The sequence below is a fragment of the Carettochelys insculpta genome, chromosome 6, assembly GCF_033958435.1.
Source record: "Carettochelys insculpta isolate YL-2023 chromosome 6, ASM3395843v1, whole genome shotgun sequence".
In the NCBI taxonomy this organism is placed as follows: domain Eukaryota; kingdom Metazoa; phylum Chordata; order Testudines; family Carettochelyidae; genus Carettochelys; species Carettochelys insculpta.
This window is the reverse complement of record NC_134142.1, coordinates 70032394-70048885: the sequence shown is the minus strand read 5'-3', so window position 1 is coordinate 70048885 and position 16492 is coordinate 70032394. Positions and strand designations below refer to the sequence as shown.

The 16492-nt window shown below is 41.0% G+C and overlaps 1 protein-coding gene across 2 annotated transcripts; it reads left to right on the top strand.

The window, feature by feature from the left end:
• The first annotated feature begins 32 nt into the window (after positions 1–32).
• EIF2S1 (eukaryotic translation initiation factor 2 subunit alpha) lies at positions 33–15480 on the top strand. Of its 2 annotated transcripts, none has more exons than XM_074997226.1 (8): positions 33–170; positions 2007–2248; positions 4182–4261; positions 4846–4997; positions 9271–9377; positions 11533–11630; positions 14080–14223; positions 14955–15480. In XM_074997226.1, exons 2-8 carry the CDS (start codon positions 2008–2010, stop codon positions 15078–15080), a joined length of 948 nt encoding a protein of 315 aa, XP_074853327.1. In that variant the 5' UTR covers positions 33–170; position 2007; the 3' UTR covers positions 15081–15480. The 2 variants fall into 2 exon arrangements, with proteins under 2 accessions (XP_074853327.1, XP_074853326.1); XM_074997225.1 differs by lacking the exon at positions 33–170 and adding an exon at positions 274–357.
• The last annotated feature ends 1012 nt before the right edge of the window (positions 15481–16492 follow it).

The window sequence follows — 16492 nt, the reverse complement described above, 5'->3', positions numbered from 1 at the left end:
GTCACGTGCCCCACTCCCTAGCGCGCCCCCACGTGACAAGAAGGAAAATACCACTTCGTGTTAGGCTGGTTTACACCCCCAGAAGAGCCTCAACTCTATGGTTCTGCGAGTTCGCGCGCGTCTCCTTATCAGAACCCGGCTCTCCACTAGCGCTGGACGTTCCCCAGCAGGTCAGTGTTTCCCGGAGATCCCGCAATCTATGATTAGTCCATCCTGCGGGGCGGCCGCGGAGAGTCTATGATGAGATCTCGCGCGAGCAGGAAAGGGGCGGTGCGCGGCTGCGCAGTGAGGTGGAGGTTGGCGCACGCTGAGGCGGACTGGGGGTTACTAGACCTAGATCAACGGAACAGGAAGGAGGTATCGCGATCGCCGGGGTCCAAAGCCTCAGGGGGAGACGCGCCCGGAGCCCTGTGCCGGGGACCAGGCTCAGCCCTGGCGGCGACGCTCGGTTTTCGGGACTAGCAGGCGGAACGGCCCGGCGGGGCCTGGGCTCATTAGTGGGGAAGCGGCTCCCGGACCGCGCTTCCCGCCTCGACCGGCTTCTGGCGCGAGTCGCTGGTTCCTCGGGGGGTACGGGAGGTGCAGGGGGCGGGCGGGGCTGATTTCTGTAGACGGCAGCTGCGGGGACTCGCACACACAGACTCACCCGGGTACCTAGTGTGGGGTGGGGCTTTCTAGGCTAAATGTTCTGCCAAGCTAAGATGTCTGGTCGCTTTCGGGCCTTGCTTTTCTCTCTCCTGTCTCGGGATATCCTTGGGAGCTCTGCCCATTGACCCTCCGCTGGCTCGCCGCCGTACTCGAGCTCCCCCCTTCCTGAAAGGGGGCGCGAGTGACAACGTGTCACTGGTACAGCTGTATCCCGAGCCAGCTCTGGGCCAGAGCTGTGAACGGAGCGGTGAAACAGCTAGTGGAGAGCTCTGAACACAGAGGCGGTATACGCATCGCGGCTGAGCCGGCTGCCTTCTACCTGATCTAAGCTTCTGTCTTAAATAGTCAACCACAGACAATGAGTTATGGTAATTCAGTTTAGAGGTGACATGTGGCTCCTCTTATAGGAAGAAAGAGCAAAGTTTGTGGCAAGCTAGAAGTAGTAAAAGGCATTTTCTGTTCCCCCAGTGCCACCCTGTGCTGTGTGTTTAGTGAAGATTATCCTGGGGAGAGAAAATTCACCTGGGGCCTTGGTGCTTTGCTCTCTTTTCCTAATGATGGTTGTCTTGAGGGAAGGAGTGGAAAGAGTCCCAGCTGGTTCTTTGGTATTTCCCTCTCTGGCATCACCCTGGCTTGTTTAGACTTTGTTTGAGCTAGCTGTTTCTTTTTCTAGAGCACAGGTGAGCAAATTGGAAGATGGGGTCCCTTGGATTGGGAGAGCAGTATATGTCAAAATGCATGATTGGCTGCTAGGTCTCACAATCATGTTGAAATATATTACTGTTTTTATGTATGTGTATTCACATTTATATACCAATTAATAAAGTTTTACATTCTACATACTTAATTTCTTACGCATGCCAAAAGGGCTATTTTTCATATGAACACAACCAAAATTCCATCACTTTGGATTACATTAGACAGTTGTGGGGGAGCCCTGCTAATTGCAGGGACAAAAAGTGGGGCCCCACATAGAAAGCTTGCTCACCCCTAGTCTAGGGGTTCAGTGGCTTTGGGCCAGCTAGTATCATATTATGCCTCTGTGGTGCATTTTCTTATTGCTCTGACTTTTATGTTGGGCGAATAACAGGAAAAACAGAATTATTAAGTATCAATTTTTTATAGACTAGCCAAAAATCCATTTTTGTTGGACATCGCCTGGCAATTAATGACCAGATAGTTAAAGAGCTTCATATAATTTAATATTAAAGTTATAAACAATTTGTAGTTGTGGACATACAGGTAAACATTTCTCTTCAACCCCCACTTGCAGTTAAAATCTCAATTTTGCCACAATAGTAGGTTGGTGAGTAGTGCAATGAAATGAATAATCTTTAATACTTTTACTCCAATCACAGCATGCCTGGACTAAGCTGTAGATTCTACCAACATAAATTTCCAGAGGTGGAAGATGTAGTGATGGTCAATGTTCGATCCATTGCTGAAATGGGAGCTTATGTCAGCCTGCTGGAATACAACAACATTGAAGGCATGATTCTTCTTAGTGAACTGTCCAGGAGACGTATCCGCTCCATAAACAAACTCATCCGCATAGGCAGGAATGAGTGTGTTGTGGTCATAAGAGTCGACAAAGAGAAAGGTATGTTGGGAAAGCAGGTGGAGTGAAATTTAAGATTATAATTATCAAAAGCAACGCTGTTAAACCTAGAACTCTGGCTTTTTTTTTTTTTTTTCAAAGTTTGTATTTGGCTTTTTTAAATATACAGTACAAAGCAGTACCTGATTTTGCAAGCTGCTGTCCTTGTGAGTTATTCTTATTCAGGCAAGTAGTCCTGTTGGGGACTGCTCACTGGAGTGGGGATAAGCCATGTCAAGGAGGATTTGCAGGATCCTGCCTTAAGAATTTTAAATTCCATGCCTGGTCAACAAACTGTAGTGAAATCGCATTTTCTTTTGAAAGCAGTAGTGTTTCTGCTTGCTGATATTGAGTGAGGAAAATGGTGATCATCACTGCTCTTGATGTAGTGAGAATAAACATAAATAATATATAATTCCCTAATTCACACCAGACAGTCCGTCTTGTGCACTGTATAAGGCAAGGGTCACCCTGTACAACACTATATGACCATGACTCTAGACACCATCATAAAATACATACACATATATAGGCAAGTTTAACTTTTGTATTTCCTGACTTTAGAGTAATTAGCTTTACAAAACCTGATAGCTCTTTTCATGCATTTGGTGTGGGATACAGCATATGAGCATGTTCACAGGTAACAGACCTGTTTAAGTAGTTAAGGAAGCACACAGGCATTCTCTTTTAGAAACTGGGAGGCATAGCCCTTTAATTTGTATAGTTTTTCAAACAAAATGTATTTGTGAAATGCTTATCAGAATTGAATACAACTGTGGATTTCATCACAGATAACAGAAAAATGGAGAGAAATTGAGAGGGCTGGATAAGGGGGAGGAATATTGTCCCATGAGGCTTGAAACAAGATGGAGGGATGCAGAAAGTGTGTTCCAGAGGAGAGAAACTGCACTGAAGGATACTTTCTACCTTTAATAGATTTAATTCCCTTAACAAATGCTCTTGGGGTCATCCATGTCTTTTATTGAACCCTGAAAGGAATTCCTGGGCTGGATTAGTTAGGGTTGCATTTGTATCCTATCAAGGCAGCTCCCTACTCACACAGAATTAAGCAGTGGAAGGCATGCCTACCTGCAATGTCTGAGCGTGCTATACCTTCATTTCTTACACAGATGAGATCAAGCAGCTGCCACAGAAATTGAGCTCAGGTCTCAGCTAAGATACTGTAGAGCTTTAACACATCTAAACTACCAAGAATACGAGCTTAGACTGATGTCTGGTGAAATGCCACCAAAAATATGTCTATTTACTTGTCTACGTGCCAGTGTCGTCACTAAAAATGTGTACAGCTCTTCGGACGGTAGCAGCTATTTAGGCTAGTTAATTTCTGAAGTAGAACATCAGGAGAAACTTGCATTGCATTTTGGGGTAAATGCCCTCACATGGAAGCAGTATTTCAAGAATATTGGCAATATAAAGTGTAGTTGTTTTAAGTTGACTTACATTTCAAAGAACAAATTTCAGTATCCTAAAAGAGGTTCTGTCTCCATCATGTTGTTCCTCTCTTATCAAATTATTCTGGAAGTAATTGTTCTCAGTGACTGATTTGCAAGACAAGGAGAGAACATAAGAACAGCCATACTAAGTCAGACCAAAGGTTCTTCTAGCCCAATATACTGTCTTCTGAAAGAGGCTAATGCCAAATGGCCCAAAGTGAACAGAACAGAGGGATCAAAGCGTAGGGTTCTTTTTGGAACCCTGTTCAAGTCTTGGCCTTCACGCTATCCTTTGGCAAGGAGTTCCATAGGAGAGAAGCCAAAAGGAGAGTCTTTATCCGAAAGCAAAGTATGTTGCTAGCTTTCTTCCTTGAAAAACTTTCAGATGCGATGGTGGGGATTGGCGTTTGTCAGTAGCGTTAACAAAGTGCTTGTGCTTTATGCAGAACCTAAATCTCTCAAAATGTTATGTCTCCTGTTAGGTTACATTGATTTGTCAAAAAGAAGAGTTTCTCCAGAGGAGGCAATCAAATGTGAAGACAAGTTCACCAAATCAAAAACTGTAAGTAGTTGTTTGCACTTTGCTGCCTTCCAGCCCCAGACATTGCCAACTTGCTCCATACCAAGAAAACCAGAGAGCTGAACTGTTGTGAAAACGAGATGTAATTCAGGTTCCTATAACGCACTTTGATGTAGATGTCTGGGTGGTTAGACTGGGAGCTGGGACTCCTGAGTTCTATTTCACATCTCTGTCACTGACCGATTCGTGTTGCTGCTGAAGGAGCCCTGAGCATTGCAAGCTAAAGCATGGCAAGTCGGGAGCCCAATCCAGGCTTCAAGCTGGAGGCTTCCTGACCCTGGTTTGGTATTTAATTGCCCTATGCAGTGCCTGGTAGAGGAAATCATAAAGTGTCAGCACCTTAAATCTTTCAATTTACAACCCTTTACAATTTCTCTTTTATCTGAAAATTCTTTACTCTTATTATTTATATTACAGTATCACATGGAAGCTCTAACAAAGAGCGAGCTCCCATGTGCACTGTGCCAAACACATAGGAAGGAGGGACAATCCCTGTGCCAGAGATTACAGTGTGAATAATAATTTTCAATAAGATCCTCCATCCCAGGCCTTTTTGCTTGTCCTAGGTTTACAGTATCCTGCGTCATGTTGCTGAAGTATTGGACTACAGCAAGGATGAGCAGCTGGAGAGTCTGTTCCAGAGAACTGCCTGGGTATTTGATGACAAGTACAAAAGACCAGGATATGGAGCTTACGATGCATTCAAGCATGCAGTCTCGTAAGAGCACCTTTTTACTCACTGATCGGACAAATCTCTCAATTTTTGTCTGTCATATGCTTGTTTTCAATAATACCTGTTTCAGGCAGTACTGACTTGGTGCTCTCACTGAGGCTCTTTAACCTTGGGAACTAGATTCCAAGGAACCAGCTGTATTCTCCCTTGTGTGCATCACTTGTACAAGCTTGTTTTTAAAAGTAGTAATAGGATTTGGTTTGGGGAGTTATTGAGAGCTTTTTGAATGAGGTGTTGTAATGCCATTTTTCTGTGTTCAAAGTGTTTCCAGTTTGCAGTAGACATGGCACCCTGAAGGAGTCTTGCAATACTTTGCAGCAAAAAAAAAAAAAAGCCTTTGTGTTTTGTCAGCATCCAGCTCACTTAAATCTATCTCCTCATTAACTTGTTTTCTCCTTTCATTATTGCAAATCGTATTTTAAAATGACTTTGAGGAACTGCATATGCAAGTTTATTCCCTAATACACTGACTGGATCGCATTTCATTTGTCTCCAAATTACGTGTTCCCAGGTATAAGACAGGAATACAGAAACAAAAATGTCATTCCTCTAAGGCAATGTTTCCCCACCTTTTTGATATCAGGGATCGGTTTACTGCCTTCCTAAATTGTATTAGAGCTTAGAGACTGGTCATTAAGAAACTGCTCGAAGGGATTAGAAACAAAAGGTGTGTAAAAGTGGAAATAGTTTGTGCTGAGATACAGACCATTCCCTATAGGCTGTTCAAGTGCAGTTGAGAGTTTACTCCACTTGAAGTAGTTATTTGTTCCTCTTAATAGCGCCTTCACAAAGGGCTCAATTGACAAATGAAAACTGGATTTCTCAGAAAATATTTTCCCCTCTTCTTTCTTCCCATTCTGAATTGCAGAGTATAGAATAGTCTAACTTCAGTGTGGCTGTAAGTGCAGTGACTGGTTATTTTATTCTGTACATGTTTCCTTATGTATGTCCACATGGAGGTTCAGGGCTTTTTACAAGCTTTTAACCCACTTGTAGTTGTAGATATGTGTCATGTATTGAAAGAACTTCAAGTATTGTCAGCGAGATTAACAAAGCTCTTTGGTGGTATTTAACATGTATCTCCCATGAAGAAAGCATTTTAGTTTCATTAAAGGAAGCTCAGTGATAAAGAGCTCACCTGGGCACATTGCTCCAAATGGGACCCCAAGCTCACTGTCATACACTGAGGGTGTGTCTACACTTGCATTTCTCTTTTGAAAGAGGCATGCAAATAAGGTAAATTGGAATTGCAAATTGCATATTCAATGCCTCATTTGCCTATTCTAATTTCAAAAGAGCTTCTTTTGAAAGAAGAAAGCCAGTGTAGACACTGCTCTTTCGAAGATGGGGTTTATTTACCATTAAATAAAGGGAAGAAGGATTCTTTCAAAGATGAGGCTCTTTCAAAATTAGAATAGGCAAATGAGGTGTCAAAATAAAATTTATGCCTCATTTTCGATTTACCTCATTTGCATACCTCTTTCGAAAGAGGAATGCAAGTGTAGACGCACCCTGAGAGACAACTGTGTTGTTGACCTGGAACCCTTGTATAACTAGGACTCTTTTGAGGATTAAACCTGGACAACTCATTACTCAAATCTGATTTTCAGAGTTTGGGTTTTTTAAAAGGTTAAAAGAAAGAATTGTACCTAAGAAATCTTGTAAACATGAAATTCATCTTAATGCACATGTAGAAAGGCCAGAGTTAAGATGCTGTAGGAAAACGTGGTCTTTTCTGATTTTTTGAGAGTTTAACTGTACAACTATAATGCATAATTGCATATATATTGCAAAATACATCTAAAATCAAAGGAAGGCACAGGAGTTGTTGGCATAGCTGTACACGCTAGGTGCAGTAAGCATTCTCATCAGCTGTAATCTTGAATCTTATCTTTCGTGCTGTTGACATGTATGAACTCAAACTTTGGTTTACATTTTCAAAGGGTGAACTTATACTTGATATTTTTCTCTTCTCTTACTAAGAAATAATTCACTGTGGCACCATTTATTTTAGCGTGCAGGGGGTAAATAAACCCACAAAATAAATATATTTTGAAGTTTATGGAAGTCTTAAGTTGAATATGTGCAGGATCAAGTTATATGTTCAGAGAGTGGATACACAGACTTAATAAGGTCAGTGTGTTCCTTCTCTGTATGTTCATATTTTCTAGGATATAAACAGTATGACAGAAACTCTGTTGATTGTAGCGTGAGCACATGTGCTGTATTCTGCATGTAAAATCAATAAAGCCTGAGTCAAAAATTAGCATAGCTTGATGTTCAGAATTGTTAGTTGTACAAAGCTTTCTAGTTAACATGTTCACAGAACAGAAGAGCAGTCCTGTAGCACTTTAAAGACCAGCAGTATAATTTATTAATAATATACTTCATATTGCCAACATTCTTGAAATACAGCTTCCATTTAAGAGCATTTGCCCCAAAAGTCAGTGCAAGTTTATCCTGGTTTGATAAACTATCCTAACAAGCCACTTATCAGTTATTAATAGATACAAGATCATATATATATTATTTTTTATATTAATGCCCTAGTCATGGAGCAGCCCCTCACCCTTGTGCTAGGTGCAGTACATAGAACAAAAAAAGGCCCATTCCTAACTCCTAACAATCTAAGTGGGCTATGCTGTTTGTTCTAGCAGTGTGCTGAATGGAATCCAAGCAGCATTAAGGAAAACACTGCCACTTGTTACACATCACAGCTGTCCAGGTCAGATGCAGCAGTGATTGTACCCAGGGCAACTGGATCCTAAAACATCAACTCTGCTGCCTGAGCTTAAAAAGACCCATTAGCTAAATCTGCAGTGGAGCTACCACAAGAGGGAGTCAACCACTGTACTAAGTGGGCGTGATCACACAGTGTTATTTTTTCTAACATTTAGGCCATGTCTGCACTAGCCAAAAACTTTGAAATGGCCATGCAAATGGCCATTTTGAGTTTACTAATGAAGTGCAGAAATACATATTCAGCGTCTCATTAGCATGCGAATGGCCGCGGCACTTCGAAATTGAGGAGGCTCATCCAGACAGGGCTCCTTTTTGAAAGGACCTTGGCATCTTCAAAATCCCCTTATTCCTATGAGCAGATGGGAATAAGGGGACTTCGAAGCAGCCGAGGTCCTTTTGAAAAGGAGCCCTGTCTGGATGAGCGGCACGGCAGTGAGCCGCGTCGATTTCTAAATGCCGCAGCTGTCCGCATGCTAATGAGGCGCTGACTATGTATTTCAGCACTCTTTAGTAAACTTTGAAATGGCCATTTTTGGCTCGTGTAGATGTAGCCTAAAGAGTAATATTTGTCCTGACCAAAACATTGTAAGGTATTTGAATAGGTCACTATTTCAAATCTCTGCATGAGGATTTCTCTTTCACAGAGCATAGCCTGATGAGAAGGGGTGGTGTATGAGCTCCATTTTTCACTACAAATATAGTGTAAATTTGAAGCCAGACAGAAGTTATTCTGTCCTTCAAATTAAAATCAGTTTAGCATGCAGTCTTATTTCCTCTGCATAACTTGAATGAAAGATCCTGGCAACTGTGCCTGTTCTATATCAAGTAATTTATCTATAGTAAAGGGTTGTTTTTGGTTTTGGTTTTTGTTCTTTTTATGTGGATGTCTTTATTTTTCTCCAGTGTTCAGATGTTTTCTTAGCAAAGCTTACCCTTTCTTTTTACACAGCAAATCACTTTGTCATTATATTAACATTATAGGACCGCATCTACACAGGCAGTTTCAGTCGACAGAACAGCCCTTTTGTCAGCAGAACTCACTGAATGTCTACACGGCTAAAGCGCTCTGTCGAGGGTTTGTCAAGAAAACTCAACTGTTCAGGCAGCAACATTATCCCTGTTCCCAATCAGGAACAGCGCCTCTCTCAACAGTGTTTTCTCGACAGAGTGCCCATTTAGACAGTTCTGTTGACAGAGAGGGCTTCCGGTACCTCAAGCAGCCCAGTTTGCAGAGCTTCCAGTCAGCCATTATGTTGCGAGAGAGCATGGCGCATGACTGCTCTCTGTCGACAGATTGGACTGCTCTTTCAGTCGTCTTTTATGCATAGATGCAGTCTGTTGACAGAGATACTGCCGAGGTTTCTCTGTCTATATTGATTTCTGTCGACAGTCTGTCCTTGTAGACATAGCCTAGGAGTAGTACTACATGTTGATATTGCTGATGGAGTCTCAGCTTGTCTTCATTTGTGAACCGTTGGTCACTGTAACATTATATTTAATGTTCTGCTTAACTCAGAGACCCTGCAATTCTGGATGGACTAGATTTGACAGATGATGAGAGGCGTGTGCTGATCGACAACATAAATAGACGTCTGACACCACAGGCAGTCAAAATCCGAGCTGGTGAGTTCTAAATGGACCTACGGTTGCAGACCAGAGTCATTCATATATGTGTGTGTGTGTGTATGTTTTTTTTATATATATATAAAAAAAAAAATAAAAAATACACACACGCACACACAATATCACTGAAATCAAGTTACCAAAAGCAGTGTAAAATTATACACCTATTTAAAACTATTACTACTACTTGACAATATTTGAATGAAATTTGTTTCAGAATTAGGCTATCCTTTAATAAAATGTGTTTGAGATTACTGTCTGTGTCCTTCTCTCTCCTAATCCCATGGTACATAAGAACGGCCATACTGGGTCAGACCAAAGGTCCATCTAGCCCGGTATCCTGTCTGCCAACAGTAGCCAATGCCAGGTGCCCCAGAGGAGGTGAACCGAAGACAATCAAGTGATTTGTCTCCTGCCTTCCATCTCCTGCCTTCGACAAAAGGCTAGGCACCATGCCTTACCCCTTGCTAATAGCCATCTATTGGACCTAACCTCCAAATATTTATCGAGCTCTTTTTTAAACTCTGTTAGAGTCCTGGCCTTCACGGCGTCCTCTGGTAAGGAGTTCCACAGGTTGACTGCGCGCTGTATGAAGAAAATCTTTCTTTTATTAGTTTTGAACCTGCTACCCATTAATTTCATTTGTTGTCCTCTAGTTCTTATATTATGGGAACAAGTAAATAACTTTTCTGTATTCGCTTTCTCCCCACAATATGGTACCTTTGCATATTTTTGGATGAGCTAGATTGTGGCTAAGGCAGGCTAAAATGCTCTACTAACCCACTTTAAGAAACATTGCTTTCCTCTCTCAAATAGTCTTTAGGCATTTTTCTGATGTTTATATTACTGATCACAGACATCTCTGGACTGAAAAGAGCTTCTTAATAGGAAATCTAGTTCATCCCATTGCCTTGCCACAAGACTGATTTAAAATATTTATCTGTTATTGTTTAGTATCTCAGTTTTCAACCTGTCTGGTGGTGGTGATTTTAAAACCTCTCTTAATGGCTTCTCCCATTATTCATTGCTTCTTGTGATATCTTCCCTGACAGCCTAATTGAGCCTGGCATAGATTGCTAAAATTATTAGTCTGGGTTTTCAGTCATATAATTGAATAGGCCACGTACTCTGACAAATAGAATATAGTGAATAGTTACAAATGTGTGAGACAGTCACAAAAGGGGTAGAACATGCCCCTGGTGAAATATTATAGGGCAATCAGCATTCTGTTTTTATTGTTTTGGCTGAGGTGGATAGAATAAGATATATATCTGGGTTGAGGGAAATGAAAGAGACAGCATAAAGTGTATGGGGTAGGGAGTGAAGCTGCTGAAGGCTGTTGCGGCATTGCACCACATGAATTAAAATTGTGACTTTACATAGAGAAATAGATTTTGATTTTCAGATTCAATTTATATGCTGAATTACATCACCACAACAAAAGGTCTTTGATTAGAGTTTCATAAAATGACTTATAATGAATGTTCACTCAGAGTTTCAGTAGCCTGTTTGTGTTATGCTGATGGTCTGAGTAGGATTTGTTCTCTCTGTTTTGTAAGAAAATACTGAATTTTCCTGTGGGCTTTTAGGGGTCAGTCTGAGGCTGACTAAGATGTTTACTTTGTTATCCAAGTTTAATTGCAATAACTAAAATGGTGAGGTATTATGAATCACCTGGGTGAGAGACTAATCTACAAATGACTGCTTCGTGCACCAGTTATACCTAGATGTAGTCATAAAAACCCTTAGTCTGATGACTAATGGGGTAGCAATTAGAAAATACAAGCTTTGTGGTTCTGAATGCTCCTGATACAGTACAAAAAAAACCCCAAAACCTGGTGGTAATTTCAACTGTAAATTAATATGATAGTATGAAAAATTCCCAGCGTCCCTGAGGTGGGGCTTCAGAATTTTTGTTTCGAGATGACATTTCCCTTAGTTTGAACTTTCTTGACTTTGTTTTCATTTTGCAGTCTTTTGTTATCTTTTTTTTATATTTTGAAGTTGTATCTAAGTCTCATTCCACTTTATGAAATGAACTATCAGGACAAATTCAATACCCTTTGAAAATGAGATTTACATGATTGTTTCCCCATCTGTAAAATTTGGAATTTTTGAATATTCTTTGTATTAATTGGGTTTCTCTTTGTCTTAGACATTGAAGTTGCCTGTTATGGTTATGAGGGCATCGATGCAGTGAAAGAAGCTTTGAGAGCTGGTTTGAACTGTTCCACAGAAAACATGCCAATCAAAGTAAGTGGCATTTGTAACCCTAACCTCTGTCAAATGACTGGTGCCAGGAAGCAGTTTAGTGTCTTATCAGGGAACCTATTTGTCAGGTACGTTTTTCACCTGCTTTCCCATTCCTTCGTCTCTGAAGTGGCTTCATGGAGTCCATTGTGTTAAATAATTTGATAGGACTAAACAGGCAGGCCATGTTGTAGACTAGGGGTGTGCAAATTGGGGCATGGGCCCCTTCTGGCAGGCATGAAGTTTCATAAGGGGAGCACTGTGTGATCTGTTGCTGGCTCTCGGGCTCATCCATCTCATTAAAAATGTTGAAATGAATATAACCAAAATTTCCATTGGTTTGGATTACATTAGACAAGTGGCAGCGTCCTGCTAATTGTAGGGATGAAAAGTGAGACCTGACAAAAATTTGCTCACCCCTGTTCTAGATCAGTGGTTTTCAGACTATTTACCATTGTGGCCTGCATCTACTACTACTTGTGTGACTCTGACGATGTCATATGGAGCTCTGTGCTGATTGGGCTGCAGGTTAACAACCACTGTTCTTAAACCCTGTTTCTTAACTGTGAGCTGATGTCCAGGTGCCAGGTAAAGGTCCGGTGGGGCAAAAGCGGGTGATGCTGCACCAGCAGCTACGCTAAGCAGCCAGGGCAGGCTGGGTTCTTTGGTTTGTGTTTAGTTCAGGTACAGCAGCAAGAGGAAAATTACACTTAGAGGGGCTTTAACAGTTACTTTTTATTTATACAAAGATGGAAACAATTTAACTAAGACAAGTGATCAAAGTACCACAATTGTGAATTTTTGTTTATAACTTTACTAACAGTTAATAGGAAACCGCTGGCAGCGATTTTACAACAGAAGCGGCTGCTGCGTGTAAAAGGGGGTTTTAAACTGACCGTTCAATTTATGAATGAAACCAAGATGGCCGCCGAGTGGGTGACAGGATAATGATTTTTCTCGTGGTTACTAATATTTACAGAAGGTAATTGCTGACTGCAGCTTGCCAGTTAAGGTAAGGTAAGGAGCCCCTGTGGTTTGATAGACAAGATAATGATTTTCTACAGTTCTATGTAAAAGATAGTGGAGGATCGCAGTGTTCTAATAGATCAAAGGGGTAAATGTGTTTTAAAGATAAGGTAAGGGCTTCCCACAGTTTGAGTGACAGGCTAAGGGTTTTTAGCAGTTTATAGCCTAAAACAGTTAGTACCCGTGGTTTTTAAAGGGGAAACAACACAATTTAACTTAAGAAAAGTTTTAGACAAGCTAGCTAGCTTAAACTAATACAAGTAATGTGTACACAAGAAAGGCAAGTTGCAGGTGTGATTTTCACCCATGCCTCTTAGACCTGGTGGAACCAGCATCTTTCCCTCAATTCCTATAGGAAAGAAGTGTAATACAGGTGTAATTCTTACCCCTGCCTCCTAGATCCGGTGTGACCCAGAATCTTTCTCTCAATCCCTCGGGAAGAAGTAGATACTAACCAGGTGTCCCCAGTCTCAGGAGTTAATTCCAGACCTGGCCAGCAGGTGTAGGTGATTGAAACTCAAAGGGGGGTGGGCTGCCAAACCCCTCTTATACCCCTTTTGTCACGTAGGCTTCTTACTGCTCTCAAGTGGCCAATCAGGAGGAATGTGTTTTGAACCCCAGGTTTCCCAGGGAAGGTACAAGGCTCAGTTTGCACCTGTGAATTGTGGACAGTTGGGCACCTTTGGAGGTGATGGGCGGAGATTCCCCGTTCTTCCTGGGGAAGTGATCAGGCGTGTCAATTACCGAGATCAGCCAGAAGGGCGGCCATTAGCTAGCCCATTCACTGTTTGGTTTTTGTGTATAGTAGAGAGGCTGGGCAAGACAGCACACCTGCGTTCCCAGGAAATCAAAGGCTACCTGTCTCCCTTGCTTGTTTCTCTCTCTGTCTCTCCCAGTGGAGGGGAGAAGAAGAAAAGGCCAAATGCGGGGTTCATGTCTGGCTACACTTAACGCATTTTGTTCCTAGATAGGCAGTATAGCCTTTTATCCACAACGACCAGATTGGGGAAGCAAGGGGTAGTTTTAAATTTCAAAGGGGTCACAATCTTTATTGCACAGTTTTCTGCACAGTTTTAGTATAGTGGGTACATTCAAGGATAATCATTTTCCAAAGACCCCAAATCACCTCTTATTTTCTGGGAGCAGCCAGCATTGCTCTTGGGAGCAAATAAACTCTACCCACCCAATATGCTCAGAATGTATGCATCATTGCCTCAGCATTTCAAACATCAGTTGTTTGAAAAAAGCATATGATATGCTACTTCGTTGTTCCATTTGTCCATTTCTAAAATAGGGATAATACCCACTTTGACAAATTCCCTAATGGAAGGGAACCTTGAACACTTCAGAGTTTTGTTGCTGTTTTGTTAGTGTTTTTGTTGTATGTTTCTTTATCATTGAATTTGCCTTTTTCCCATTTTTATAGATTAATCTGATAGCTCCTCCTCGTTATGTTATGACCACTACAACGCTGGAAAGAACAGAGGGACTCTCTGTACTGAATCAAGCGATGGCTGTCATTAAAGAAAAGATTGAGGAGAAGAGAGGAGTCTTCAATGTGCAGATGGAGGTGAGAACTGTTTCTATATTAAATGTTCCTTTTTTCTAAGTATTTTAGAACAGAGGAAGAAAGCTCAGGGGAAAGTTCCCATTACAAAGAAAAAGCGGTACCTGCTTTGTATTGACTGGATGTTGTTCCTGCTTAAACATAAAGTCTGTGTCTACACTTGCATTCCTCTTTCGAAAGAAAAATGCAAATGAGGGAAACTGAAAATTCAAATTAGGTGCTGATTTGCATGTTGCGTGCTTCATTTCTGAAGAGATTCTTTCGAAAGAAAAAAAGCAGTATAGATGGGGCTCCTTTGAAAATAAACCCTGCCTACGAAAAAATCCTTCCTATTTTGTTTCAGAAAACGTAGATGTAGCCAGAGTCAGTAACAAAGTTTGTTTACCAAAAACACTTCCCTGTGTTCCTGATAAAATTTTGTGATTAAACTCATATTTTTTTTAAATCCTTTTAAATACTGGGCAGAGTTGGTTGTCTGATATTTTTGCCTTTCCAGTCAGATGATCTGTCGGGTTTTCTTTGCACTGACACACTAGTTTTTGTTTCTGTTACTGCAGGGGATAGCGAAATTCTATCCAGTAATATTTTTATTTTACATAGTGTAAATTTGAATCTATTTGATCTTTTGCTCTACATTTAGGATGAGAACCAGCAGAACAATTTGATTTATTTTCTTTCATATCTTTAATATTTTATACTAAAAATGTTAATGGTATGTGTGTTCTGCCTTTCAGCCCAAGGTGGTTACTGACACAGATGAGACTGAGCTTGCAAGACAGCTGGAAAGACTGGAGAGGGAAAATGCTGAAGTGGATGGAGATGATGATGCTGAGGAAATGGAAGCAAAAACTGAAGACTAAATTTCCTGGGATGAGTATAAAGTAAAGATAATCTATGACTACCTGGACTGAAAGTTTCCATTATCAAAAACTTCAAAAGCAGATACTTAAAGTATTTGAATGGTTTAAAAAGACCAACATATGGAACTTTCTCTTAAACTTCATTTGCTTTCATATAGCAGCATGCGCAAATTGAGTTCTTCAGAAGTTACCTACTTTCTCTGGAGACTCAAATCCGCTGGGCCAAGGAGGGACCCATCGACCATTGCTTAACATTTTCATTCTAACAACTCCAGATTGGCAACTGTGTGCAGCTCAATGGATATATCAGGTTTCGTGAGAGCACCAAAACCGAGCACACCAAACACTTCTACACAGAATGTATTCAAGTAAATATTCAATAAACTTCTGGGTTATTTCACTTCAGGCTTCTTCTTTATTGTTACATGTTTGGTGATACTGTGAATGAGGTGTTGAAGGTGCTGGTGAGACTTCAGTTTTCTTTTGGAATAGAAGCATTTTATATAAAAGTATAATCTCTTTGGTTTAAAAGAAATCAGAGTATATTTCTTACATATTTTGTAAATGCAAACTTATTTCAGTGCCTGCATAGATTATTTTAGAGTATGAAAACTTTGAATACATTGCCTTACCATTTAAATAAATATAGCTAATTATGGAAAACTTTATCATTGCACTTTGCTCATAGAGGGGCATGAACTAGAATGACACAACACGTGGCAGCTGGCACCTTCCTTTGCTCATATTTTAAAACTAAGATTTTTGTGCTCGTCCCTGAGTGGATGCTGTGACATAAAAGCCTGGAGCTGGGTGGGAACTTCACAGTGATTACTGAAGTGTGAGCCCCAAATCTGGTATTACTAGAAGTCACCATTTTAGATTCTTGACCAGGGACAATGAAAAAACAAGGTGCCCCCCCACCAAGCAATCTGCCAGGCTTCTACATCAGGTTCCTTTTAAATCTCTCCATTGAACTTAACTTTGGCTGTGATGCCTACAAAACACTTGACAATGCTTAGGCGACTGGTATGCTTTGGCCACTATCTAGCAACCGTACGCACCCCTGGTCTGTTACACCTACCTGTTGTTTTCTGTCTTACAAGATGTTTCAAAAAGGCTGTCCTTGCTCATTGTGTGCATGTACAGTGCCTAGCAGAACTGGGCCCCAGTCCTTGATATTTTTTTGTGTGTGTGTGTGTGTGTGGCGCAAAATGCTGAAGAAGATTGTGACCAATGACGACTCCTGTGCATTGTGTTCACTGTGCTCTGACATTTTGCATTGAGAAAACCTATATGTGCATGTCTGTGTATATAATATATATATATATATGTATATTTTATATAGGTTCTCTCAATGCAAAATGTCATAGAGCACAGTGAACACAATGCACAGGAGGAGTCATTGGCCACAA